The sequence below is a fragment of the Vombatus ursinus genome, unplaced genomic scaffold, assembly GCF_900497805.2.
Source record: "Vombatus ursinus unplaced genomic scaffold, bare-nosed wombat genome assembly UNPS02009173.1, whole genome shotgun sequence".
Classification (NCBI taxonomy): Eukaryota; Metazoa; Chordata; class Mammalia; order Diprotodontia; family Vombatidae; genus Vombatus; species Vombatus ursinus.
Window position 1 is genome coordinate 11254414 of NW_020948951.1, and position 26779 is coordinate 11281192.

The 26779-nt window shown below is 39.0% G+C and overlaps 2 protein-coding genes across 4 annotated transcripts in view; both read right to left on the reverse strand.

The window, feature by feature from the left end:
- BRD4 (bromodomain containing 4) overlaps positions 1 to 11202 on the reverse strand; it is a 153908-nt gene extending 142706 nt beyond the window's left edge. For both annotated transcript variants that reach the window (XM_027850934.1, XM_027850933.1), the window contains exon 1: positions 11108 to 11202. The gene's annotated coding sequence lies outside the window, so the exon portion shown is untranslated. The remainder of the gene's footprint in view (positions 1 to 11107) is intronic.
- A 13686-nt stretch (positions 11203 to 24888) lies between these two features.
- Positions 24889 to 26779, reverse strand: part of AKAP8 (A-kinase anchoring protein 8) — a 62532-nt gene continuing 60641 nt past the window's right edge. For both annotated transcript variants that reach the window (XM_027851122.1, XM_027851121.1), the window contains exon 14: positions 24889 to 25643. In XM_027851122.1, the coding sequence (XP_027706923.1) occupies positions 25218 to 25643 (426 nt within the window). In that variant the 3' untranslated portion in view covers positions 24889 to 25217. The remainder of the gene's footprint in view (positions 25644 to 26779) is intronic.

Genomic DNA, 26779 nt, shown 5'->3' on the forward strand with positions numbered 1-26779 from the left:
GATATTAGCAGTTGGAAATAGAGATTTGGAGCCAAGGGAAGAAATTCATGGCTAGAATTGTAAATTCTGGAGTCATCTGCAATAGATAAAACTGTGAAGTGACACAAAGAGATCAGGGAGGGAGGGAAAAAATATAACATTTAAAAGGTGGTAACAGACTTAACAAAGAGGACATCATTGACTTAATTAAGTCTTCTCAAGCAGTCCAGTGTTAGCATACATTTGCTTTCAGTCACAAGCCACAACATAAAGGAAATACACTGAAAACCCAGTAAACTCTCAAAATGTTCAGAATTTGAAAAAGTGAGTCTCAACCACTTTTGCTGAAGTGAAAACCATCAGTTTCAACACAGAATATATTCTATTACTGATTTCAAAACATCCAGCTATTTTTCTTCTTTAAATGATTTGTAACCAATTTAATTTTAGATACAAAGCAAGAAATCCAGAAACTATGCTAGACTGAACAATGTAATCTGGGCTAAAAGCAGCAAGTGCCCTTAAAAAGGAAGAAAGGAGGGGCATACACAAAAATCCTCTTGTCAAAATGGCCAAAGACCACTAATCTTAAGACACACCAAAAAAAATGTAAATAAAATCCTTAAATTGCAAAGACTTTTTGCTTTTGAAATACTAAATATATTTCTATTTTGAAGTCCCAATTGGCCTCCTATACAAACGTCTATAACTTTACTCTGAAAAGCTGGTGAGAAAAGAGTTGGTTCAACAATGCTCTTAGGCTAAAGGTCAGTTTGAGTAGGCAAAGTCAACAAAATTATCCTACCACTATATTTTGAAGATCATTTAAGTTTTTAAAAATGAATAAACCTGCAATGTGTTTTAATCACTGTACTTCTGTAGTTTTTTTTTAAGTCCCTCCCAAAATCTTATGTTCCACAAAGTATCTTATGGTGACGCTAAGCACTTGGAAAGTTCCAATTCCAGAAGGTAGAAGAAAGTTAACTCTTATACCAACTAGCAATTAGCACCAGTGAAAAAAAAATCAGGGGTTCACACCCTGACAAAGACAAAAATGAAAATTTAAACACAGTCATAGGAGGGAGTAGAATTTTTCCCTAACAGACAATCCAAACTAGGCTACAGAATTTGGTGGAGATAAATATTTTAAATAAACTGAATTACAGGTGTCAAGATTTTTATTCTGAAGACCTGATAAGCTACTATTTCTCAATTGGATTAATGAAGGAAGCAAATTTAATTCCCATTGCAATACATTTTTGCTTTATTTTGTTCCTTTCTCCCTTGACTTGGAGAATTTGTTCACCTAATTAGTCCTTTTATCCCTTTCTGGCTTCACTGTTTACACAGAGTTCACTAGAAGGATAAGACACAAAAAAAGGGGGGAGGGAACATTATAGCTCAACAGATAGGTCTAGAAGGCACCAGATCAAAATCTTGAAGTGCCCTCAAAGTGCACCCTCTATAATTTCACTGTATACCTCTTTGAGCTTATAAATTTAGATGAAATTCATTTCAGTATTTACTATAAACACAAGGCAATTAAAAAAAAAAGAAACAGTTCTTTGCCCTCATGGAACGTACATTCTACTGGGGGGATACAATTTACAAATAGAAAGTACAGTAAAGGCATCTTGACAGCATGGAACAAAATGATGAGGGGAGGAGGTGGTACTTACCTGCCTAAAGATTCTAAAATGGATGCACAATTCATCATCAACTCTGATTTTTAAAATTCACATGAAGGTTATCTGCAAGGGCAGATATGAACTGTAAAAGGCCTGACACAGTCCAATAAAAAGTGTTAGGAGCTAAAAGTTCAGAATGCTAACAAAATGGGATGAATGTTTTATTTGCCTATGTTAGGGAAGAGGAGAATCAGAGAATCCATAGGGCTAGCAGGGTAAGGCAGATGATAATGGGAAGGTAGAACTCAATTCTTTAATTTTAGGCTTATTTTCTCTATCAAGGAGGTAAAGTTTGGACTAGGAAAGACAAAACAAATGGATTATGAATTAAGTTCCAGGGTGACTAAAAAGTACACTACTTACCTATTTTTGTTGCCCCCAATCAGTCATTTTTAAGGATTGGAAGAGCTGGTAGATGTGATTAAGGTGGAAACCTAAAAACACTAGGGCCCAAGTGTTCTAAGAACAGTACTACTATTATTCATTTTTGTTAAATATTACTAGGTCTTTCAAACATTGTGTCCACATTGACATCTTCCCCTTTTGTTAAATATAAAACTATCACTGAAAATCTTATACTTTGCCCTTTTCTTTGACTGTTTCCTCATCTTTTGCAACACAATTACTATAAAGGTTAGTTGGAAATTGTTCCAAGGAGAGTTCCCTTGGCTGACAAAGGAAGCTCTGTAGGTCAGCGTCTCTAAAATCACCTGTAACCTAAATAAAAGTGCCTTGCAAAGAAAAGTTCAGTGAAAACTTAAAGAGAAACTTAATTTTTTCATACTGAGCCATTTAGTGATCTTTGAAATAACAGAGCAACAGAAGAGATGCTGCAGGACTTGAAAAGGAAAAATCTCCCAGTTTGGGAGAAAAGCATAAGCCACAAAGTTTCAACTAAAATCCTAGAGAAATTCACAGAATCTATTATTTAAAGGGATGATTTGTGAATATCTAGAAAAGAAAGCAGTGATCACTAAAAGCCAACTTGGCTTCATCAAGAACAGTTCATGTCACTCCATTTCTGAAGATTTCAGTCAAGCATTTGAAAGTCTCTAATGCTATCCTTTGAACAAGATGAATAGTGTGTTAGATGTTGGCAAAATTGGGTAGATTAAGAATTAGTTTAATTTTTTATGCAGGAGGTATGACAACACTGCATATAATGCCACACTTTTTTGATATTTTGATTCATTTGGTTAAATTACTTTTTCCTCTTTTTTATTCCTTGTTATAAGGAATAGCTCTTTTGGAGGGATACAATAGGAAATGTAAGGGGTGTAAAAACAAAAGGTATTAGTAATATTTCATTAAAAAAAAAAAGACGGGCAGCTAGGTGGCACAGTGGATAGAGTACTGGCCCCGAGGTCAGGAGAACCTGAGTTCAAATCCAGCCTCAGACCAAACACTTGACACTTACTAGCTGTGTGACCCTGGGCAAGTCACTTAACCCCTATTGCCCCCCCCCCCAAAAAGAATAGATTCCATAAACTAGACTCAAAGAATTTTTGATGTCAATGGGATAGGAGGTCTCCAGTGTTCTTTTGGGATCCCAGTTGCAGGGATTTGTGTGTAACCTTGTCCAATTTAACATTTTAATTAATGACTGGGATATACAGATAACAAACTTAACATATAAAGGAGAGTTAACATAGTATTCTAAAGCATAAAAAAACAGGCTGTAACAATGGACAGATGAAACTTAATAAGTATAAATGTAATAAAAGAGAGGAATGATAAAGATCAGTAAATTTAACTGAGATAAATATAAACTGTTCTCACTTCACTCCAAAAAACTAATCAATTTCAAATGTACAACATAGGGGACAGTGTTAATAGTAGTTCATCTACTATTTACATGCCCCTATTGCTGTCCACTAAAACCTCATGTGTAAGAAATTAAATTTTAGTGGACAGCAAGATCAATTAGTCAACAGTGTCTAGTGGCAGACAAAAAATGTTAACGAGATCTTCAGGTTGCATTTAAGGAAGGACATTGATAAAGTAGAGTGTGACCAGCGAGGAGAGCCCTGAGGCTAATACCAAATGAGAATCAATTGAAAGAACTAGAGATGTTTAGACTTAAGACTTAGAAAAGACATGATAGAGGTCTCCAAGCATCTGAAGGGCTGTCATGTAGAAAAGTAATTAAAATTTTTTCTTTTTAAACACAGAAAGCACAACTAGGAAACACAGGGAGAAGTTGCTGAGATGTTGATTTTGAATCAATGTCAGGAATGCTTCCAAATCAGAGTTCTTAGAGCTGATTTTTGTTCAGGCATAGGTTGGAGCTGATGGGCTTTAAGATTCCTTCTAATTTAAGAGATTCTGTGAACTGAGAATAATATTAAATTGGAAGGGCTATCAAGTTTAAACAGCTGACAAAACTGAGATACAAAAAAGATGAACCAAATCTAACTAAATGAAAAAACAAAAGTTCTATACCTGGGTTCAAAAATATTAACTGAACAAATATATGGATGAGTCAACAGCATACAGTGGTAGCTGCAATAGTCAGAAGATGTCATCAAGTCCAGTCTACATCTAAGAAGGAAATCCTATACATGGTCACTCAATACTCCTTTGAAGAGTTCCAATTTGGGGGAACTATTTTCTCTGACTGCCTTTTGTACTTTGGGACAATTCTAATTCTCAAAATGTCTTACTATTGAGACAAAACTCAAATTTCTGTAAGGTCTTATTCCTGAGGCCAAACAAGTCTAATTTGTATTCTACACGATTAGCTCTATGATCATATCTTTGTCATTTGATAGCTCTATTTATATCTTTTCTCTTTTTTCTATTTCTGTCCCTTCAACTTAGGATTTATATTTTCTGGTTATTTTTTAAAAAGTTCACATTTTTAAAGGAATAGCTTAAATGAATGACAGGCCACTTTTATGACTACTTATTCTTGTTCACTCTCTAACATCTTGTCCATAGTATATGGGACAATAAATATCTGTAGTTTGATAAGACTGCTCTACTATGAGCAAGGACTTGGCTTCAAAAAAGAGAAAACAGACAGCAGTGCTCCTCCTAAGCCCCTGCAGACACTGAATCCTTAAGAGGCTTAGTCCTAAACTTCCACCTATGATTTCAAGTATGTAATTCCTGGACCATTCCTGATTTGTCACCCCATGGCAAATTTATCAATTAAAAAAAGACCAGATTGTAAAATGATAACAGAGAGATTTAGGTAATATAGTGGATAAAGTGCTTGCCCTGGAGTTAGGAAGACCTGAGTTCAAATTTGGCTTCAGAAGCTTACCAGCTGTTTGATGCTGGGCAAATCATATGTTTGCTCCATTTCCTCAACTGTTAAATGGGGATAATATTACAGCACTTACCTAATGGAGTTAGGTGTGAGGATCAAATTAAGTATTTGTTAAAAAGAAAAAAAGTGCTGAGCATAATGGTGCCTGGCACATAGTAGGTGATATATAATAAATGCTTATTTACTTCCCTTAACATTCAGTCACAATAAGGATCTCCAATCATTCACATCTATTGTTCTGGAACAGAAAGACAAAATTTGTTTTATCAAAAATAATGCAGTTTTATTAACTCTAGTTAATAAAGTATTTTATTAACTCTAAAGCACTATGTAAACATATGGTATTATTAGTCTATTTCCCACCAGCACGGGTGTACTTGTGAATTGTTTACTCACACTCATGAAAATCTAGAGTTGTAACAAAGCTCAGAATGGATTAAAACAAGTTAGCCTACATTTCATGTTTTAAGGTTTAACAATAACTGACATTTATACGAGGATCAAATAAGATAACATGTACAGCACTCAAAATCTTAAAGCCCTATATAAATGGTAGCTATTATTACTCTATTCAATTAAAATATTTATTAAATGCCTGCTACCTGCAGGGCACTGTGCTGAATGATGAGGATACAAAGACAAAAATAAAACATATCTTTCCTCAAGGACCTACATTATTATGGGCATATAAAACATATGTAAATACAAAGTACATACAAAGTAACTTCAGCACTAACAACTGGGAGGAGATCAGGAAAGGTCTTGTTAATAGGCTGACTTCTGAGCTTTGCTTTGAAGCTAGGAATTTTAAAAGCTAAAGAAGAAACTATGGAGTCCAAATCTGGCTGCTTCTCAGTCTTCAATCTTCCTGACCTCTCTTGCTTTGGACATGGATGATCACTCTCCTTAAAGATACTCTTTCCTTCCTGGATTTTTGTTTTAACTGCTTTCTGGGCTTTCCTCCCACCTGACTCAAACTCCTAGGCCAAATCACTACACTCTCTAACAATGGGTATATAACCCAAGGTGTTAAGACAAAGCTCTACCACCACCTTCTAGACTATGTCTTTCTAGAGCTCTCTGAATAGCCAGTGCTCTCTCTCAACCACTTTGTATTTTAGCAACCTTATACTTCATATCTATTCTTCACATACTTATAATGGATGTCTCTCACAATAGGCTGTAAGCTACTTAAGCTCGTGGGTCGTTCTATTTTTTTGCCTTTGTATAACTTCAGTTTTTAGAAGAGTGGATGTCATATAGGCAATGAATAGATGCTTGCTGATTTACTGCAAGATGATATCGCAATAGGATTAGCATGACAGGGAATATGAAATACTACTGGAAAGGTAGGCAGCCAAACTGTAGCAAGCTTTAAATGCCAGACTGAGGCAGCTATATTTTATCCTAGAGGCAACTGGGAATCACTGAAGATTGCGTAGGAGAGATAGTCAAATTTGTGTTCTAAGAAATATCCATTTGGCAACTGTGGAGAAGGCAGATTTGAGGCACTGACAGTGCCCACTGACAATGGAAGCAGGGGCCAAATAAGCTGTTGCAGTAATCCATTTAAACAGTAACGTATACCTAAATTACAAAGGCTGGGGTTAGTGGAGAAGTACAAGAAAAATTGTGGAGTGGGGTTCTTAACCTGGGGTCTGTGAACCTGTTTTTTATTTAAAATATTCCAATGTAATTGATCTCCTTTGCAATATCCTAAGTATTTGATGCATTTAAAAACATTATTCTGAGAAGAGGTCTACAGTTTCACCAAAATGCAAGAGTTCCATGACACAGAATAATTTAAGAATCCTGGTTGTAGGAGAGGTACAATCAACAAGGCTTGGCAATTGAATATGGGGAGGAAGGGGAAAGGAAAATTTTAAGGCTGTAAACCTAGGGGGGACTGGAAGGATAATAGTAACCTTAAGCTTTCATTAGACCATAAACTCCTAGAGGGCAGAAACTATCTTTTGCCTCTTTTTGTATCTCCAGTGTTTAACACAGTAGACACTTAATAAATGTTAACTGATCGACTGAAGTTTCAAAAGCATCTTAATATACTTTCTGTTTTGACCTTTACAATTGTTAGATAATAGAGTATTATTTCCCCCCTTTACAGATGAAACTGAAGCTAAGAAAGATTATTTGCCAATTATCAGAGGCAAGACTTGAGACCATTTCTTCCTGACTCCAGGTTTAGCATTCATTCTATACATTCTACCACAATACCCTTCTATTTTCTTCACCATTCTGTACGGTAATTAGTGTAAGATTTATCATGTTCATTTTTACAGCTGCTAGAACTAAGGCTCAGCCAAGGCTAAGTGACTTGCCTTGTTGAGGTAGTTAATTGGGGTCTTTGGTATGTTACTTTAAAATTCAAGTTCACAATTTTTTGTCCTATCAGGGCATTCTCTGGGTTTCTTTCTGCATGAAACTTAAAGCAATTGTCTGAACTGTCCATCAAATCAGAAAAACATTTTATATTAGTCAGTCTATACCTATTTATTACCCATTTATCTTTTGAAAAATACTTTTCCCCTCTATACAAGTAAAAATAAGCCCCAAATCCACTTGTAACACTCAAACTCCTAAATGGAAAATGTATGGTAAAAATCAAACTGAAAATCTGAAATATAATTTGGCTCAGATAACCTCAAAGGCATCTTGGGTCACAACTTATGGGAGTTCTATGCTATGCTGAATGAATAATATTGGAATTTTATTCCTAACCTGAATTCTTTACAAGTAGAATAACTACCACTAGCCACCTGCATTTCATTTCACTTTACATTATAATTTCTGAATGTGTCTCATCTTCCTACCCCATTGCTCTTCACTTAGGAAATGTTTCAGAAATGAATAAATCTCTAGATAAACAAAGGATACAGCTAGAAAGGGTCATCTAGCCTAGCTCTTTAATGACGCAAGAAATGTTTTGCTCAAGGTCATATAGGTAGGAAATGATGGAGTTTCTATGCAAACCCAAGTATTCTGATTCCACATCAAGCACTCTTTCCATTACTGTCAAAGTATATATTTTTGGTACATAAAGAATGATTATCCATATCTTACTTCTTCAAGGCAGGGCCAATGTCATTGTTTTCTTGGTATCTCCAGCCCAGTGTCTGACACAGTAGGAACTTATTAAATGTTTACTGAATTCAAGTCAAAGAAAATTTGAATTTCTTAAGGAGAACAATAACATTTCCCATTTCCTGTCAATCAAATGGCCTAAATGAAAAACAAGATTTGAAGGGATACATACCGCTAATGAAATGTTCTCAACTGAATTCTCTAGTACTTTCTAAAGACTAAAATATCATACAGACTTATGAAACATTAGAAAGAGTATCCGTTTATGCACTTGTTAAACATAGTGTGATAAGACAGAGCTACTTATTTCAAACTTTAAAAATCAAAATATTTTCCTCACCTTAATTATGACAGATAATCACATCTTAAAATATGGAACAATCGGGAGCATATTTATGATAGATCTACAAGTTTCACTTCATTAATATACAGGATAATTTTTGCTTTGTTATTTATAACACTGGGGATAAAATTTGTGTAACTTATTCTTGCAAGTGATTCAATACCCAAAACTGTCATAGCTGAAGAACTTAATACTGCATTTTTTCTCCTACAGTAAAAATATAGTTTGGTCAACAATCACCACTGCTAGTGCATAAGGGGCCCTTTTTTTTAAAAATACCCTAAGGTATTTCAATAATAATTAACGATAATAATATCTTGCTTATTTAATTCCTATTAAGTACAATTACAATTCTTAACTAATTCCTACATTCAACTATAAGTTTGAAAGGAAGCACTATCATGGACAGAGATATTTTAAGGATACTGTAAAATACAGTGGCTGCCACATTTTAAACTTCTCTCAAAAAACAGGTACCAATTATTATCAGTTTAACTCACTGAACCTCAACTGAGACAAAATAAGGTTAGTTTCCACTGAAGAAACCATTTTACGCTTATTTTCCACTAAAATTCCATTCAAAGCCTGTAGAATTTATATTCTGCTTCCCATTCTCACATTTTTCAACATAACAATCTGTCCATAGTTATCTTTCCAGGAAACATTCAGACAACTGTCAATCTTAAAAGAAAAAAGTTCCATTTTATAACATTAAGAAAAGCATAAAAGGAACGCAAAGACGGATTTTTCTGAATTGTCAGTCAAAAACCATTGTTTTAAATATAAAGCTATTCGATTTTTCAGAGCCATTGAGAAGACTCCCCATAGCTATTGTGAGCCCACCATAGCAATATTCAATACATGAGAGAACAATGAACATATCAAACCATGGCTTTTCCAAAGACTTTTTTTTAAATCAAATCTTACCAAATCCAAGGAAAAGAAGCTCCAGTTCCAAAGACAGCAAACACTACTAAAATAGGATATATTTTAATTGACATAAACATAAAGCAAATCAACATAAACAGCCTAATCCTAAGCCCTTCATAAATCCTAAAAACAATAAGCAGGCTGTACGAAAAGGATTCACTTTAAAAACAGCCACCACAAGAAATCATGGTTATAAGCAAATAGGAGGTCAGTTAGTCACAAAACCACTTAGGAAAGACAGATGACTCATTTACTGGCCTTAAAATAAGTATTTACTTGGTCCTAAAGATCAAAAGATAAGTTCTCCGTTCACAAAAAGTTGGATTCCATTTTACGGAAAAGAAATTTCTTATGAGTCTTCTTTTCTTTTGATGATTCATAAAAATATAGCCACAACCTAATCGTAGAAACACAAGCAATTCCAACTGCTAACCGAAATCAAGTGCCTTGCAACAAGGAACCGAATTGAAGTTGTCATCGGTCCCAAAACATCGCCCTGATCCCCCATTCCAATGATTCTCATCTTCGGGAACACATTCCTCCAACCCTGCCAGTCCTGCAAAACCCTCAGACCCCTCTCCGATACACAAGCATTCCAAAAGGCTCGGCGGAAACAGAGATCCAGGGAAAGCGCAACACAAGAGGGATGCGAGGCCAAGCTGACTCGGCATCGGAGCCTGGCCAGCTCCCGGCCGAGGTGCACGCCTCCACCCCGGGAAGGGCATCGCAGGGCCTTAAGCCCACGTGAGGCTTTCTGCAGAGATGGAAGAGGACCTCGGGCCCAGAGGACGCCAGTACCAAGGCCGAGGCCCTGCCCAGGGAGGGCTGGGCCTCAAGCAGATGCCACGGGCATGACGGTGTGGGGGAGAGGGGCCAAGCTGGGCCATATCCCTCCCCCCCGGCCCCGTCACCGCCGCTCACCAGAGGCAGCAGGCGGAGGCGGCTCCCGGCTGGGTGCCTCCTGCCGCAGCACAGCCACAGCTGCCGCCGCCGCTTCCTCCTGCTCACTTTACAAAATGGCGGCGGCAGGAAGTGCCATCAATCTCAGCCCGCCCCCTGTCCCCCACCCTCTCCAGAACTTAGGTCCGGCGTTCTCCGCGCCCCCAGACCGGCCCCCGAGCTTCCAGCACAGACACACACCCTCCCCCGTCCTACGCGGCCGGCGCAGCCCGGGGCGGAGGTCCCCCCTCACGTGCGCCAACGGCGGCGAGCAGAACAGGAGGGAGGCAGCGAGGAGGAGGAGACAGCGCTTACGCCAACGGCGCAGCGACGAGCGGAGAGACCTCCCCCTTACGCCAACGGCGCAGCGCCCGTCCCGGGCGGCAGTGCGCAGGCGGCGCAAAGTAACCCCCAGGCCCGACCCGCTGCGCAGAGGACATAGCGGGCTCCAGGCACCCCCGTTATGGAGGCACGCCGGGCGGCTGCCGACAAGCTAGAATGAACCGCGCTGCAGGAAGGGGCCTCCCCGTCCCCCTTCCCGTGCGCCGCCCCAGGCTTTCCCCATCTTGCCCCCGCCCGCGTCCCCCCGCCCCTCGGCGGCGCTGCGCAGATGGCGTAGGTGTGTTTGGCGCACTAGCCCTATTACGCAATGCAGGTTACGTTGGCAGGAGGCGTAAGTAAATGTCTAGAATCCGACAGCTTCCCCCCCACTCACCCGGGACCGCTTCCTGGCCGGACCCTGCTGAGCTCGGCGGTCCAGTCCCAGCTCCCCGCCCGCCCGCCTGCTTCCCGCGCGCCGTCCTTCAATCATCTGTGCGTGTCTCCCTCCCTGAAGGACAGACACACTCGCCTCACCTGGGACTAGGCCGCACACTGCCGCCGCCTCTGCCGCCGCCTCCTCTGGGCTGCACGGCGCCGGGGCCCAGCCCCGCGGCCGAGGAGCGCGGTGCCGGGGAGCCGCCGCCGCTGCCGCCTCTAACTGCACACACAGGGCCCGGGCCCAGGCCCGGTCCCCCAACTCCACGGGCACCTCCGGGAGCCGCTGTTTCGGCTCTCGGGAGCAGGAGCCCAGAACAAACAGCTCCGCCGCCACCGCCGCCGCCGCCAGCGCTCTGCCGTCACGACGCACGCATTCGCGTGCGCGCACGCCGCTGCTCCACTTGGACACGCCCCTCCCAACCCGCGGACCCCGCGAGGGCGCGCCTCGCGCTGCTCTCGCGCAGCTGTTCTCTGTCGCGTCCGCAAGTCTGCTGATTGCGCATCTGCCCTTGATTCCGCGAGCGGAGGGAGGGAGGGAACGAGCCAAGAGAGTGAAGGTGGGAGGGTAGAGCGGTAGGGCCTCCTCATCGGGGCGTGAGAGGCTGCCCAGCCGGGAAGGAACTAGTGAGGAACCAAAAAAGCCCAGAAGACCCAGGGAGCGGGATGAGGGTGGGGGTGAGGGTCAAACCAGCCGAGAGAGAGAATATGGGAAGGGAAGTGGTTGGAGGGGCAGAAGGGAAGAAGTGGAAGAGAAGATGGAGGGAGAGGAAGGAAGGAATAGGAGAAAGAAGAGAGAGGAAGGGAAGGGAAGGAAAAAGAATAGGGGAAGAAGAGAAGGAAAAAAATTGGAGAGGAAGAGGCTAGGGCAGGAGGAGGAAGGAAAGAGAAGAGGAGGGAGGGGAAGGAAAAGAAAGGAGGCATTGGAGTAGGGGGAGGGAGAGGAAGGAAGGAGGAAAAGAGAGGGAGGAGAGAGAAAGGAGGGAAGCAGGAGTAGGAGAAAGGGGAAAGAAGGGGGAGGAAGAGAGAGGAATAGGAAGAAGGGAGGGGATAGGACGGGAAAGAAGCAGGAAGGGGGAAGGGGCGGGAGAGGAGGAAGAAAGAACTAGAAGGAAGAGCTGGAAGGGAGGAGAGAAAGGAAGGAAAAGAGTAGAAGGAAGAGGGGAGAAAGAGACATCCTGGGAGAGGTGATGAAGAGAGAAAAAGAGGAGAAAGGGAAGATGAAATGAAGACAAAGATAAGAGGGATCCAGGGGAGAAATGAGGAAGAGAGGAGATAAAATGAGAGAAGTGAGGAGGATAGGAAAAAGAGAAGGAATAGAGGGGAAGGAGGATCAAAGCAGTTGAAGAGAAGATAAGTGGGAGATAGGGAAGAGGAGAAGGAAGAGAAGAGACTCTGGGAGGGTATAAGAAACAAGTGAGAAGAGGAGAGGAAGGGGGAGCACAGTGGGGAAGGATTGGAAGCTTAAGTGGAATTTTAATTTAATTAGTTTAAATTTAAGACATTTTTCTCCTTAACCTCGGTTTCAAACATGTTGCTTGACACATAGAAGTTTAATAAATCCTTTTTTAAAAGACTGAGAGGGAAGAGGAGGAGAGAAAGGGGTAAAGAAGGGAGTGGGGGGGGAATGAAGGAGAAGGGGAAGAGAGGGGTCTTAACTAGCTACTGGGATTCAGAAAAGATTATTGCTTACCTTTGTGGATAGAAATAGGAGTAGGGGAGTAGTATTTTATAAGTACACACGTGAGGAAACCTAGGAATGAAAGGGTGTAGGAGGAAAGGTGAAGGATTTATTTGAGTTAAGATCAATGGAGACAAAAACAGAAGTATTCTAAATGTGCTCCATAACACCCAGACAGAAAATGAGATCTAGATGAGTTTTGGAACATCACAAGCCTAGCATGAAAACATAATTAAAGCAGTGATGGGGGACTTCACAATAATCAGGATCACAGCTACTAGGGTTATTTGCCCGAAGAAAATCAGGTAATAATTTCTTGATTTGCTTTGATGCTAATATTATCCTTCAAAAGATAGAACCAATGAATGAGAAGTAGGACTATTTTGGATCAGATTTTTCAATAACCAGAGAAACTACTTGAGGTCAGGTCAAATCAAGTATTAAATGCCTGTTATGTAGGCACTGTGCTAAATGCTGGGGATACAAAGAAATACAAAAACAACCGCTGCCCTCAAGAACCTCACAGTCTTATAGGCAGAGACAAGATGCAATGTCCCAACAACATGTATGTCTAGTAGACATCTTAAACTCGTAATATCAAAACTAACTTATCTTTCCTCCCAAACCCTACCTCCAGGCACCACCCCCCCATTCCCTATTAACTGTAGAGAGCAGTGCTATCTTCCCAATTCCCTAGTCCACAACCTGGGAGTCATCCTGGATTCCTCACTATCTGTTTACGTCCCCTATCATATGTTTGTTGCCAGGACCTGTCAGTTTTCACCTTTGTAATTAATATCTCTGGAATATACCCGTTGCTTTCCTCTGACACTCTACGACTCTTGTGCAACAGCCTGCTGGTGGGTCTGCTTGCCTCAAACCTCTCCCCACTCCAATCCATCTTCCATTCAACCACCAAAGTGATTTTTCTAAAGTGTAAGTCTGACCATGTCACTCTCCTATTCAAACTTCAGTGGTCCCCAGTTGCCTCCAGGATCAAATACAGTATTCCCTGTTGGATGTTGAAATCCATTCATAACCCATCCCCCTCCTACCTTTACAATATTCTTGCAACTTAATTACTCCTCAATGTACTCTGTGATCCAGTGACTCTAGCCTCCTTGCTGTTCCACGAGCAAGACATTCTATCTCTGGGCTCTGGTTATTTTCTCTGACTGTTCCCCATTTTTGGAATGTTCTCCCTCCTGATCTCTGCCTCTTGGCTTCCCTGGCTTCTTTTTAAGTCCCAGCTAAAATCCTGTCTTCTACAGGAAGCTTTTCCCAATCCCTCTTAATTCTAGTGCCTGCCTTCCTAATTTCCTGTTTATCCTATGTATAGTGTGTTTGTGTGTCTTTGTTTGTTTGTTATTGCCCTCATTAGATTGTGAATTTTTTGGGAGCAGGGACAGTCTTTACTTATTTTGTATCCCACTGCTTAGCACTGTGCCTGGTAAGTAGTAAGTGCTTCATAAATGTTTATTGGCTGACTGTAAACCACTTTATGCAAACAGGATATATGCAAAATAAATTGGAGATAATCTCAGAAGGCATTAACTAGCATTAAAGGGAAATCAAGAAGGACTTCTTGCAGAAGGTAGGATTTTAACTTAGACTTGAAGTTACAAGGTAGAGGTGAGGAGAGAAAATTCCAAGCATGGGAAACAGCCAGTGGAGTCAAATGCCAGAAGAGGTTCATGCAGACTGGTGAATGGTCAGCCTTTGCCTAAGGTCTGATTTGATGAGGGAAAATCCTATATCAAGGCAACTCATTCCATTTTTGGATAGTTCTAATTGTTAGCAAGTTTTTCTTTATATCAAACTGAAATTCATGTCTGCAACTTCTACCCTTTACTTTTGGTTCTGTTCTCTGGGACTAAATAAATTTAATCTCTCTTCCACATTATAATTCAAATACTTGTAGTTATGTCTCCCCTTAGTACTCCAGGCTAAACATCCCAAGTTCTTCAAGTGATTTTTGTGTACAGCATGGATTTTAGGCTCTTCTCCAAGTTGGTTATCCTCCTCTTAATTCTCTTCAGCTTGTCAATGTCTTTCTTAAATTTTGACATCCAGAACTAAACAACATATGAAAGAAATTCTGAAGACAAAAAGACTGACGTGGATACATAGAGATCTTGCCCATCAGCTTAGGTTTGCTAAATAACAAAAGATGGAGGCAAAAGCAGACTACTAGGAAATACAGAATTATGTCAGGATCCTGAAGGAAGAGTACTACTTGTCCTAGAGATAGGATAGAACAAATGTTTGTCACGATTGGCAAGATGACAGGGTTATGCAGAAGAGGTACCATCTCTTCAACTTTTCCTTTACTTCTGCTTTATCTGTCAAACAGAATGATCTTTTGCCTAGCATGGACCAAACAAAATTGGATGATAGAGAGCTGCTCAGTTTTGAGAATTGGCAGATGTAATTATTGAATCACTATTGGCAATAGAATCCCCTCCACCTTTTTTTTAAAAGAGAAGTGAATGGAGTCTGCAAATCATAGGTCAGTTGGCTTGACTTCCATTCCTGGTAAAATTTCTGAGCACATTATTAAAGGGATGGTTTATGAATATCTTAAGAAAGTTGGGATCACAAATATTCAACATAAATTGACCAGCAGATCACAAAACTTTTTGTCCTCTATTTTCAGTATGAGTTCTCCTTTCTTGTTTTTGAATTACTAAGAACTAAGAAAACTGGAAAATGGGTCTGGTGAAAAAATAGTGTCTTATGCTACATATTACACTTGATTCCACATACAATTCCAAATGAATAAAAAAAATCTAAGTATTAAAAAGTTACATTATAGAAAAAGGAAGAAAACATAAAAGACACAACCATCTTGCTCATATAAAATTTGGGAACTTTAATACGAATGAAAATAGTCCATTGAGGGTCAGAAGAAAACATAAAGCTTGGTGGGAGGGGGGGAACCTTTGTATTAAATTTTTTAATCAAATATTTGATTAAAGTCGCTGTCTCTAGAGGTAATTGACACTAATCTGTGAACTGAGCCATTCCACAAACAAGCAAAAAGGAAATGTGCCAAGGGATTGGGCGTAAAAACTATGGTATATAAATATAAAGGAACATTGTTGCACTATAAGGATTGAAACATAAAAGCATTCAGTGAAACATGTGTAAGACTTGTATGAAGTGATTCAAATTATTGCCTACAACAATGTAAAAACAACATTGAGACCAAAACATTCAAATATAATAGTCAGTGTTAGTATACTATCATTGTTAAAAGCCACTTCACCTTTCTAACTGATAAATATTTTAGGAAATGTTTTTTGCATGTATGTATTTTACCAAGGTTGTTTGGATATATTTTTGTGTAGTATGTTGTGGTAGACAACAAAATCACTTTAAAAAATTTTAAGATTCAGGCATGACAGACTAAACTGCCTTCCTTTTTTGACAGGGTTATTGAGTTAGTAGTATATCAGACCTTTATAGATAAAGTTTAGTTCAATTTTAGCTAAGCTTTTGAAAAAGTCTTGATATTCTTGTGGAAAAGTTGGAGACAAGTGGACAACTGTACTAGATCATTGCACAATTAGGGAGGTCTGGACATTCCACTGGAGACTTTCTGCCAAGCTGTCATTAGAGCATTAGCAACTACTCTTTAAGTTTGGCCATTTTGTAATATATCTAATCATATTATAATCTAGCACACATCTCTTTTTCTTTTCCACAAGAATATCATGATATACTTTATTGTACTCTTTGCAAAAAACTATGTAAACTATATTTATGGCATTCCTCTGATCTACTAGTTTAGTAATCATGTTCAGAAAAGGAAACAAAGTTTGCATTGTCTGTGACAAAACCATGGTGGCTTTTTGTGATGACCTCTTTCTCTAGGTATTCACAGCCAGAATGGACATGGAGGAGTGACAGTGGACTCTGAGCAGATAAGTCAAAATAAATGAGCTTGATCTTGTGACATGGAAATCGTGTTACTGGGAATCCTTTGGGCATTCATCTTGACCTCCAACAGAAGATGTCATGTAATTTCATGTTCCTTACCATAACCTGGCAGTCTGCATACATTTCTCCATTGAATTCTAAGTATTCCCTGAGAGCAGAATGGTATGTTGAAGTGTCTTATAGCCACAATTTGGGGAATCAATCCCTGTGCAGAAGGTGCCAGTCATCTCTACTGTAAGCTAGCCTAACTGAAGCAGCAGGGCACTCTGACGACAAGATAGAAGTGGCATGTGCAAAAAAAAGTCAAACTACCACTTTGACCATTTTCTTAGACTATAATGGAAACAGTCCAGAACCCTGAACAATAGCAGTGCTTCCAACACAGTGCCTGTAGCCTTCATCTTGGGAAACAACTTCTTTGTGGATGCACTCTGGACCTGTTTGTGCAGGTGCAACAGCCACAGCTACTTGAAAACCCAGAAAAGAAAGGTCTTGCCACTGAAGTCCTTGGCACTGTCAAATGGCTCAGCACTAGAAATTACTAAAATTTTACTGGTGGAAATGATTGGATTAAAGAAGAGATTTTACTACATGTTTTGTCGTTTTACCCTATGGTTTGTTTACCCTATGGGATGTTTCTTTTTTGCAGCAGAAACCCATGTGTGTTGTCTCCCCTACTAGGATGTAAGCCCCATGACAGTAGGGAATGTCTTTTTTGTTTGTATCTCTAGCACTTAGTACACAGTGCTTTTTGCACATAGTAAGTACTTAATACTTTTTCATTCATTCAGTAACAAAAGTTTCAGTTAGGTGGATGTATTCAGTTTTGGTATATGATAGTTAAAGTAATCTTAGAACACAGAATTTGGAAGAGAACATGTATAAACATGCTTTAAAGGGCAGCCTAGAGAAGTGGAGCCAAGATGGCAGAGTAAAGGCAGGGACTCGCCTGAGCTCTCCCCCAAACCTCTTCAAATACCTTTGAAAAATAACTCTAAGCAAATTAGAGCATCAAAACCCACAAAAAGATGGAATGGAACAAATTTCCAGCCAAAAACAACTTGAAAGGTTGGCAGGCAAGGTCTCTTGCACCAGGGAGGGAGTGGAACAGAGTCCAGCATGGCTGTGCCAGCTCAAACAGGGCCCCAGCAAACGAGAAGGGGGTCTTGGGAGCCACTGAATTGGCAGTAGCAGTGGCAGTGGCTGCTTCTGGAGTTCTCAGCCCACAAACCCTAAAGGGGCTGAACAACGGGTCACAAGTAAATTGCAGGGGTCTTTTTGTTAGCACTGAGGCAGGACTCTGTTGCTTTGCCCATACTTGGATCCAGGTCCCAGTCTTGGGTGGCAGTCCCAGGGAGAGGAGGAGCACTAGCATAGCAGAACTTGTGGCCACAGTGGAGGCCGGGGTGGGAGTGGGGACGGGGAGGGGGGGTGGGAGAACCCTCTTCACAGTTCTAAGGCAGAAAAGAGTTTGTATTCATTCACAGGCCACAGCACAGACCATGAGAGTAGTAAACACCTCTCCTTGGATCATACCAGCTGAAGAACTGAAAACGTACAGATCCCTAGAAGTATCTCTGAAAACAGCTGCACAAAACCAGTGAAACTTGGGACAGTGTTCCCTCCACCCTGGAAGCCAAGCCCTACTTTAACAAAGAGTTTAAAAGCCAAGTCATAGGCTGGGAAAATGAGCAAACAACAGGAAAAAAAATTCTGACCATACAAAGTTGCTATGGTGAGAAGGCAGACCAAAACACACCCTCAGAAGAAGACAACAAAACCAAAGCTCCTACATCCAAAACCTCCAGGAAAAATATGAATTGGTCTCAGGCCATGGAAGAGCTCAAAAAGGATTTTGAAAATCAAGTAAGAGAGGTAGAGGAAAAATTGGGAAGAGAAATGAGAGTGATGCAAGAAAATCATGAAAAATGAGTCAACAGCTTGGTAAAGGAGACACAAAAAAATACTGAAGAAAATAACACCTTGAAGAACAGACTAGGTCAAATGGTAAAAGAGGTCCAAAAAGCCAATGAGGAGAAGAATGCCTTAAAAAGCAGAAATTGGCGAAATGGAAAAGGAGGTCCACAAGTTCACTGAAGAAAATAATTCCTTTAAAATTAGAATAGAGCAAATGGAAGCTAATGACTCTATGAGAAATTAAGAAGCAATTAAACAAAATCAAAAGAATGAAAAAATAGAAGACAATGCGAACTATCTAATTGGAAAAACAACTGACCTGGAAAATAGATCCAGGAGAGATAATTTAAGAATTATTGGACTACCTGAAAGCCATGATCAAGAAAAAGAGTGTAGACATCATCTTTCAAGAAACTATCAAGGAAAATTGACCTATATTCTAGAACTAGAGGATAAAATAGAAATTGAAAGAATCCACTGATGGCCTCCTGAAAGAGATCACAAAATCAAAACTGCCAGGAATATTATAGCCAAATTCCAGAGCTCCAAGGTCAAGGAGAAAATATTGCAAGCAGCCAGAAAGAAACAATTCAAGTATTGTGGAGCCACAGTCAGGATAATGGAAGATTTAGTAGCAGCTTCTACATCAAAGGCTCAGAGGGCTTGGAATATGATGTTCTGGAGGGCAAAGGAGCTAGAATTACAAACAAGAATCACCCAGCAAAATTGAGTATAATCCTTCGGGGAAAAAAAATGGACATTCAATGAGATGGAAGACTTTCAAGCATTCTTGATGAAAAGACTAGAGCTGAATAGAAAAAATTTGAGTTTTAAATACAAGACTCAGAAGGTAAACGGGAAATCATGAGGGACTTAATGAGGTTAAACTGTTTACATTCCTACACAGGAAGATGGTATTTGTAACTCATAAGACCTTTCTCATTATTAGGGTAGTTAGAAGGAGTATATAAGACAAAGGGCACAGATGTGAGTTGAATATGAAGGGATGCTACCTAAAAAATAAAATTAAGGGATGAGAGAAATGTACTTGGAGAAAGAAAAAGGGAGAGGTAGAATGGGGTAAATTATATCGCATAAAAGAGGCAAGAAAAAGCTTTTATAGTGGAGGGGAAGAAGGTGGAGTTGGGGGGGAGTGAGTGAACCTTACTCTCATTAGAATTGACTGAAAGAGGGAATAATCTATACATTCAATAGGGTATAGAAATCTGTCTTACCCTATAGGAAAGTAGGAGGGGAAGGCGATAAGAGAAAGGGAGGGGGTGTGATAGAAGGAAGGGTAGATTAGGGAAGGGAGTGGTCAGAAGCAAAACACTTGAGGAGGGACAGAGTGAAAGGAGAGAGAATAGAATAAACGGGGAAGGGATAGGATGGAGGGAAATAAAATCAGCAATAGTAACTGTGAAAAAAAATTTGGAGAAAATTTATCTGATGTAAGGCCTCATTTCTCAAACATGGAGAACTGAGTCAAATTTATAAAAACGAGCCATTCACTGATGGATAAATAATCAAAAGATGAGTTTTCAGATGAAGTAATCAAAGCTATCTATAGCCACATAAAAAAAATAACTCACTGTGGATTGGAGAAATGCAAATTAAAACAGTTTTGAGGTACTATCTCATGCCTATTAGGCTAATAGGACAGAAATGGTAAATGACAAATGTTGGAGGGGATGTGGGGAAAAATGAGACGTTAATGCATTGTTGGTGATGTAAACTGATTCAGTCATTCTGTAGAGCAATTTGGAACTATGCCCAAAGGGCTATAAAACTGCATAACCTTTGACCTAGCAATACCACTACTAGGTCTGTATCCCAACAGAAATTAAAAAAAAAAAAGGAAAGGGACCTGTATGTATAAAAATATTTATAGCACTTTTTTTCTGGGGGGAAAGGATTGGAAAACGAGGGGATGCCCATCAATTATGGAATGGCTGAATAAATTGTGGTATGTGATAATGATGGAATACTTTAGTGCTGCAAGAAAGAATGAGTAGGATGCTCTCCGAAAAACTTGGAAAGATTTACATGAGCTGATGCAAAGTGAAATGTACTGTGTACAAAATAACAGCAATATTGTAAGATGATCGACTGTGAATGACTTAGCTATTCTCAGCAATTCAGCGGTCCAAGACAACTCTGAAGGACTTGTGATGAAAAATGCTGTCTATCCCCAGACAAAGAACTGGTGATGTCTGAATACAGATTGAAGCATACTTTTTTTAACTTTATTTTTCTTGAGGCTTTTTTTTAACTTTCTTTTTCCCCACAATATGACTGTTCTGGAAATGTTTTGTATGACTACATATGTATAATCTTTATCAAATTGTTTGCCTTCTCAATGGGGTGTGGGGGTGAGGAGGGAAGAAGGGAGAGAATTTGGAACTCAGTTTTAAAAACGAATGTTAAAAATTGTTTTTACATGTAACTGGGGGAAAATAAAATACTAAATAAATTGAAAAAATTACTGAAAAAAGGGCAGCCTTGAAATTGAGGTTCAAGGAAGAGTTAAAAAAGTTCAAAGACGAGAGGATTGATTTTCTTACCTTGATACCTTGCTATATCCCAGAATAACTGAAGACCAGCTACTCTGGGTCATACTTTTTCCTCGATGAAAAATTTAAGCCCTACTCCACCACTCATTTCTGTCATCCTTAATCTATGAAATTTATGCACATATATCAGATAGCATTTTCAGGGGATATTATTGTAAAAACAGTACTACACTGGGAAGCTAATTCTAGCTCTTTCATTAGCTAGCAATGTAATCTTTGACAATTTACTTAACCAACTGACCAGTTTCTTCATTTGTAAGACGAATGTGTGAAATGAATTATCTTGAAAGCTTGAAATTCTGTGCAAGCCTACTATTCCAGTGTTGCCATTAAAACAAGAGAATTCGTTGTACATCCTCCTACAAAGCCCACTATCCACCTTAGGTTAAAAGGAGAGATACCTAAACTCCACTAATTAAGGCATACAGTTATTAGCTTCTCATTTAAGAGGTTCTTATAGCATCAAATCAGAGTAGTAGACTTTATCTACCCTTAACTTCTCAGTTATTAACACCAGTACTAAAATGTTCAAGAAATATTGGTGGCCGTACCAGCACGATGAAATCTCTGTATTTGCATAATCCATCCCAACAATATGGGAATGCACTGCCTTTCATCTCCATCTTCTGAAACCTTTTCTGTTAAGATCTAATTCTGGTTGGTACCTCCCCCAAATCTCTAGCTGAAATACCTCTCAGGTTTTCCTAGAGCATGCTCTGTGTCTCTCTCCTCACCCTCAGTCACTCTCAACTTTATTTTCATGCGTAAATATATATTTTCTTTTTTTTTTTTTAAGGCAATTGGGGGTTAAGTGACTTGCCCAGGGTCACACAGCTAGTAAGTGACAAGTGTTTGGTCTGAGGCCGGTTTTGAACTCAGGTCCTCCTGACTTCAGGGCCGGTGCTTTATCCACTGCGCCACCTAGCTGCCTCGTAAATACATATTTTCCCTGAGAGCATAACTTATTTTAAATTGTATTTATCTCTCAGTGTAAGTTAAGTGTTTTATATGTGTTTCAGAACTACAATTAGAATAGGCTACAAAGACTACTCTTAGTAGACAAGTATAGCATAGATAAAGCATTTACTGAGCATATACCATGTGCCAGGCACTGTGCTAAGTGCTGGAGCTGCAAAGAAGACAGTCCATGCCCTGCTGTCAGGTAACCTGCATTCTCTTGGAGGAAAATAAACTATAAAGGGGTGTTAGAAATGGTATGTAGGTGGACGGTGTGGAGAGGGCCAGGAAGTGGCACAGAAGTCTAGAACTGAACAAGCTAAGGTGCTAGTTCACTATCAGAGCCTGGTGTTCCAGAGGCCAAGGTCAAAGGTTCTGACCTTCCAGTATCATCATCCTCTTTACTAGGCTTTTACTATCTACTTTAACTGAACTCCATTATGGTAGGACCGCCAGTGAGGTCTGTAGCCAAGATAAAATACGTAGTTAATACTTAGGGATGATATGTACTTAATTATAATTTTGCCCTTCAATGCATTTGTTCTTTACTTCCTTCACAGCTGTTATCTTCACTTTCAACATCTAGTTAGAGAAAGCCCATACCTACAGCATCTTTACAGAAAGATTATAAATAAAACAGTTGCTCTTATATTTTTTTTTAGGCAATTGGGGTTAAGTGACTTGCCCAGAGTCACACAGCTAGTAAGTGTTATGTGTCTGAGGCCTGATTTGAACTCAGGTCCTCCTGACTCCAGGGCCAGTGCTCCATCCACTGTGCCACCAAGCTGCCCCAAGCAGTTGCTCTTATCTGGAGTTTCCCAGGTTTATCAGTAAAATAACAATGGATGAAGCCTATCAATTACATGATGGCTTTAGAAGGGTTCTACCCTGTTATCATCTAGACCTTGAAAACCCATTTTGTGTGAAGGATATGAAATGCCTTTGGGATGAAAGGCTCCAGGGGAGAGGGAAATTTTATAGCATAATAGAATAATTCACACTAAAAAACTGCTGATATATATTTTTACTATTTTGAGTACTAAGATGTAACTGGCATGAAAAAATTTCTCACAGAACTCTTCTAATGTAGAACATCAGTGCTACATTAAGCACTTGGGAAATGTTTCTAGTTAAAGTAGTAATAATTTACATTTATAGAGCTCTTCAGATTTCACTCCTCCTTCACTCTTCAGCTCTTCATTTCCTCCTCTTCGTATTATTACCCCCTCTTTATAGATGAAGAAACAGATTCAGGTTAATTAACTTGACCTTGGTCACACAGCAAGCACCAGAGGCAAGATTTGAATCCAGAGAGCCTGACTTAATAAGCCCAATGCCTTTTCCATTGTACCAGGCCATCTCCCCTAGCCATAGAGGTCCCTAAGTTTCAAGCAGTGTCAGAGAAACAACTGGCTTCCAAAGGCAAGTAAGGCAGTTTACGGCTGTTAAGGAAACCATTATTACAGAATATTTTTTATCTATTATTGTCTTTCAGATATATTTACAACTCTAGGATTTGTTTTTGTATTGTGGTGGATCCAAATGTTTTTCGTGATAAAAACCGTAAGGACTAATCTTTTCTCATAGTGTAAAGCATTAAGGAAAAGTTAATAGAAATCCAGTATTTCCACTTCTTGTTCACTGGATAATTATTTCATTTATCTGTTTTAACTTATTACATGCTTGTATCTTTCTCTAATTAGGTGATGAACTACATGAGTACAAGGACCACTTCTGATTGATTCTCTGTGTTATGCACAGTGATTTGCAAGTAGATTTCAGTAGGTATTGCAATTAGTCATTTCTTTCCTTCTGTTACGATTTAGAAACTCGGTAGTTACTTGAAAATATTTCATTCCATGTATATGTATAGCCTATATCAGATTGTACACCATCTTAGGGAGGGAGGTAGGAAGGGAGGGGGAGAAAAATTTAAAACTCAAAAGCTTATGGAAATGATTGTTGATAAATCACAATAATAAAAAAAAATTTATCATTCCAGGCAGTCAGAACTCTAATAATGTTTCCAATAAGCAAAACAATTCTACATGTTATTTAGTCATTCTATTTAGATTGCAAAATTTACTTAAGACCAATAGTTCTGTGTTTGATTCCCAGATTTGGCCAAAAAAGATGATTTTGACAACTGGTTGAGTATTAATCCTTTAAAATATTTTAATGTTGCCTACCTAACAAAAAACTGTATTTTCAATATTAATTTCTGCTCTCAAGCTGATAGAATCTCTCATGAAAAGTAAATTCCCAAAAAGAACAAAGAAAAAGGAAAAGTGGTCCATTTGTACCAAAGTATTTATAGCAGTTCTTTCACAGAAGCCAAAAACGAAAGTAAAGGAGGTACCCACTTGTTGGGGATGGCCAAATAAATTGATAGATGAATGTAATGGAATATTGTTATGCCATAAGAAATGATGAAATAGTTTCAGGATTTCTATGAAAAGATGCAAAGTAAAGGGAACAGAAATGGAACAATTTATACCATAAAAACAACATAGGGGGGAAAAAAACACCTTTGAATGACTTTAGAACTGTGAGAAATACAGTGATAAACCCCCAATCCAGAGGAGTGAAGATGAAACACACCACTTATTGATGGACTTAAAATGCCAAGACATACATGTGTTTTTGGAAATGGCCAATGTAGGGGATTTGTTTTGCCTTGGACTATGCATATTTGTTGTGAGGTTTTTTTTCTTTTTTTATTGTTCAATGGGGAGGAAGGGTAGTAGGGAGAGATAAGTGCTTGTAAAAAAACATTTTGTAAAAAAGAAATGAACTGTTGAGAAGCTGTATTTAGTGATGAAATTATCAAGTTTTATTTTTAAATGATGCTTTTCAATTAAAGGTCAAAAGGAGAACTATATTTTTATTATTTCTTAAGAAATATACAACTTTGTGCAATCTTCAACCCAAAATGAAAGGATGTAGAAAGCATAGCATAACTAAGCAAATCTACAGAATACACCAGTGAAACAGCCCTGATGAATCCCTTCTCTGAAATCCCATGTCTTCCAGCAACATACTTGAATGTTGCATCCAAAGAAAAAAATATCCACAGATTCTATAATAGTGCCCAATAAATCACCTTCACAGGGGAAAAAAATCTCGAAAAAACAACAACTTATTCTACCACAATCTCATCTTCTGATTCTGCACCAAAGTTTTCTATGTTGGCTTCTTTTTCATGAGTACTGACAGTTTCCATGCCATTCGCTTCTGGGTTCTGCTCTCTGCTCTGGCTGTTGTCACTGCTGGTTCCTACACATGTATTTCCATTCTCACATGTAGGTTTGCTTATTTCCTCTTCCAGTGGCTGGCTGGAAATATCACCATTTTTAGCCTCCCCAGTATCAACAGTGCTTTGTCCTTTGGTCCTCATTTCACTGTTCTCTTGTGGTGGTATTGCTTCTTCTCCATCGACTGCGCTGACTGCCGCGGCAATGACCTCTGCTAACACTGCTGTAACGACCTCTTCAGCAGTCTCCTCTTTGTCTTCATCTCCTTCAACATCTGGATCCACTATTTCATCTGTGAAGGGATCTTCACCCTTGGTGAATGAATAGAAACAACATCAGTGACCTGCCATAGAAAGTAGAACACAAAGAACAGCCAGAAATCTAGACCTTCAAAATAATCATGATAGGGCCTAAGCTGTTGGATCTAGCTAGGAAAACTTAAGAGACTTTACCTTTTAAAACATGAACTAGAATAACAAATAGTCCAAGCAATATCATATTGCTAAAGCAGTTGAGTTAAATTTAGGGAAAAGAAAAGTCTTTTCTAATACATTTTATAAACATACATCAATTCCTTCATCAATTCCTTACAAAAGAGAAAGTCAGAACTATCTCTTGTGAGAGATGTAATTAAAAAAAAAACTGTAAAATAAGTGACCTTAGGAAAAAATTACAAGAACCTATACCCAATAGTTTCATGAATGGATTACATATCATCCACTTATCTTTAATATTGCATTTGAAAACAAAGGCCAGGACATTATAGAGTATTATAAATAGGGTTAGGGGTTTTTGTATTTAAAATATAGGGGGAAAAAAGATTTTTAAAAATACTTTTTCTTTATATGTTTCCTTTCAAATTTAGGACCAGAACACGAAGTTGATCTTTAACTTTCCACTTGAATTATTTCTAAATGTATTTAAATTACTTGAAGGCTCAAATGTGAACCTGACTTAAGTCAATATTTTTGCATATCCTAAGGCATCCACACAAATGTTTCAGTATACTTGGAGGATTTTAAGAATTATTCACAAGAAATGAGTCCATACCATAATAACTGGAAAAGGACAGAAACAAAGACCATCAAATGACATGTTTTTAAAAGTCTTAATTTCTCAAACTGCACAAACTGGGCTAGTCCAGGACTTCATTAAAAAGGCTCTAGTCTAAATTTCCCAGTGTGTATTATTTGGCAAGATTGGCATTCTAATGACAATGTGTTCCTTGATCTCTTTTCTACAAGCAACCTCTCTCAAAGCCTGCAACTTCTGAATTCCAAAATTAATGGGAATTTAACTAAATGAACAACTGGGGTACTTTAGAGCTAAGAGATAAGCCACCCACCCAGAATAGTTTGAGAATTTTTAAAAGGATTACCTTAAAAATCACTGGGAAGACACATGAGAGTATTATCCTAGTCTTTATCATAGCAGAAATTTTCTCAGT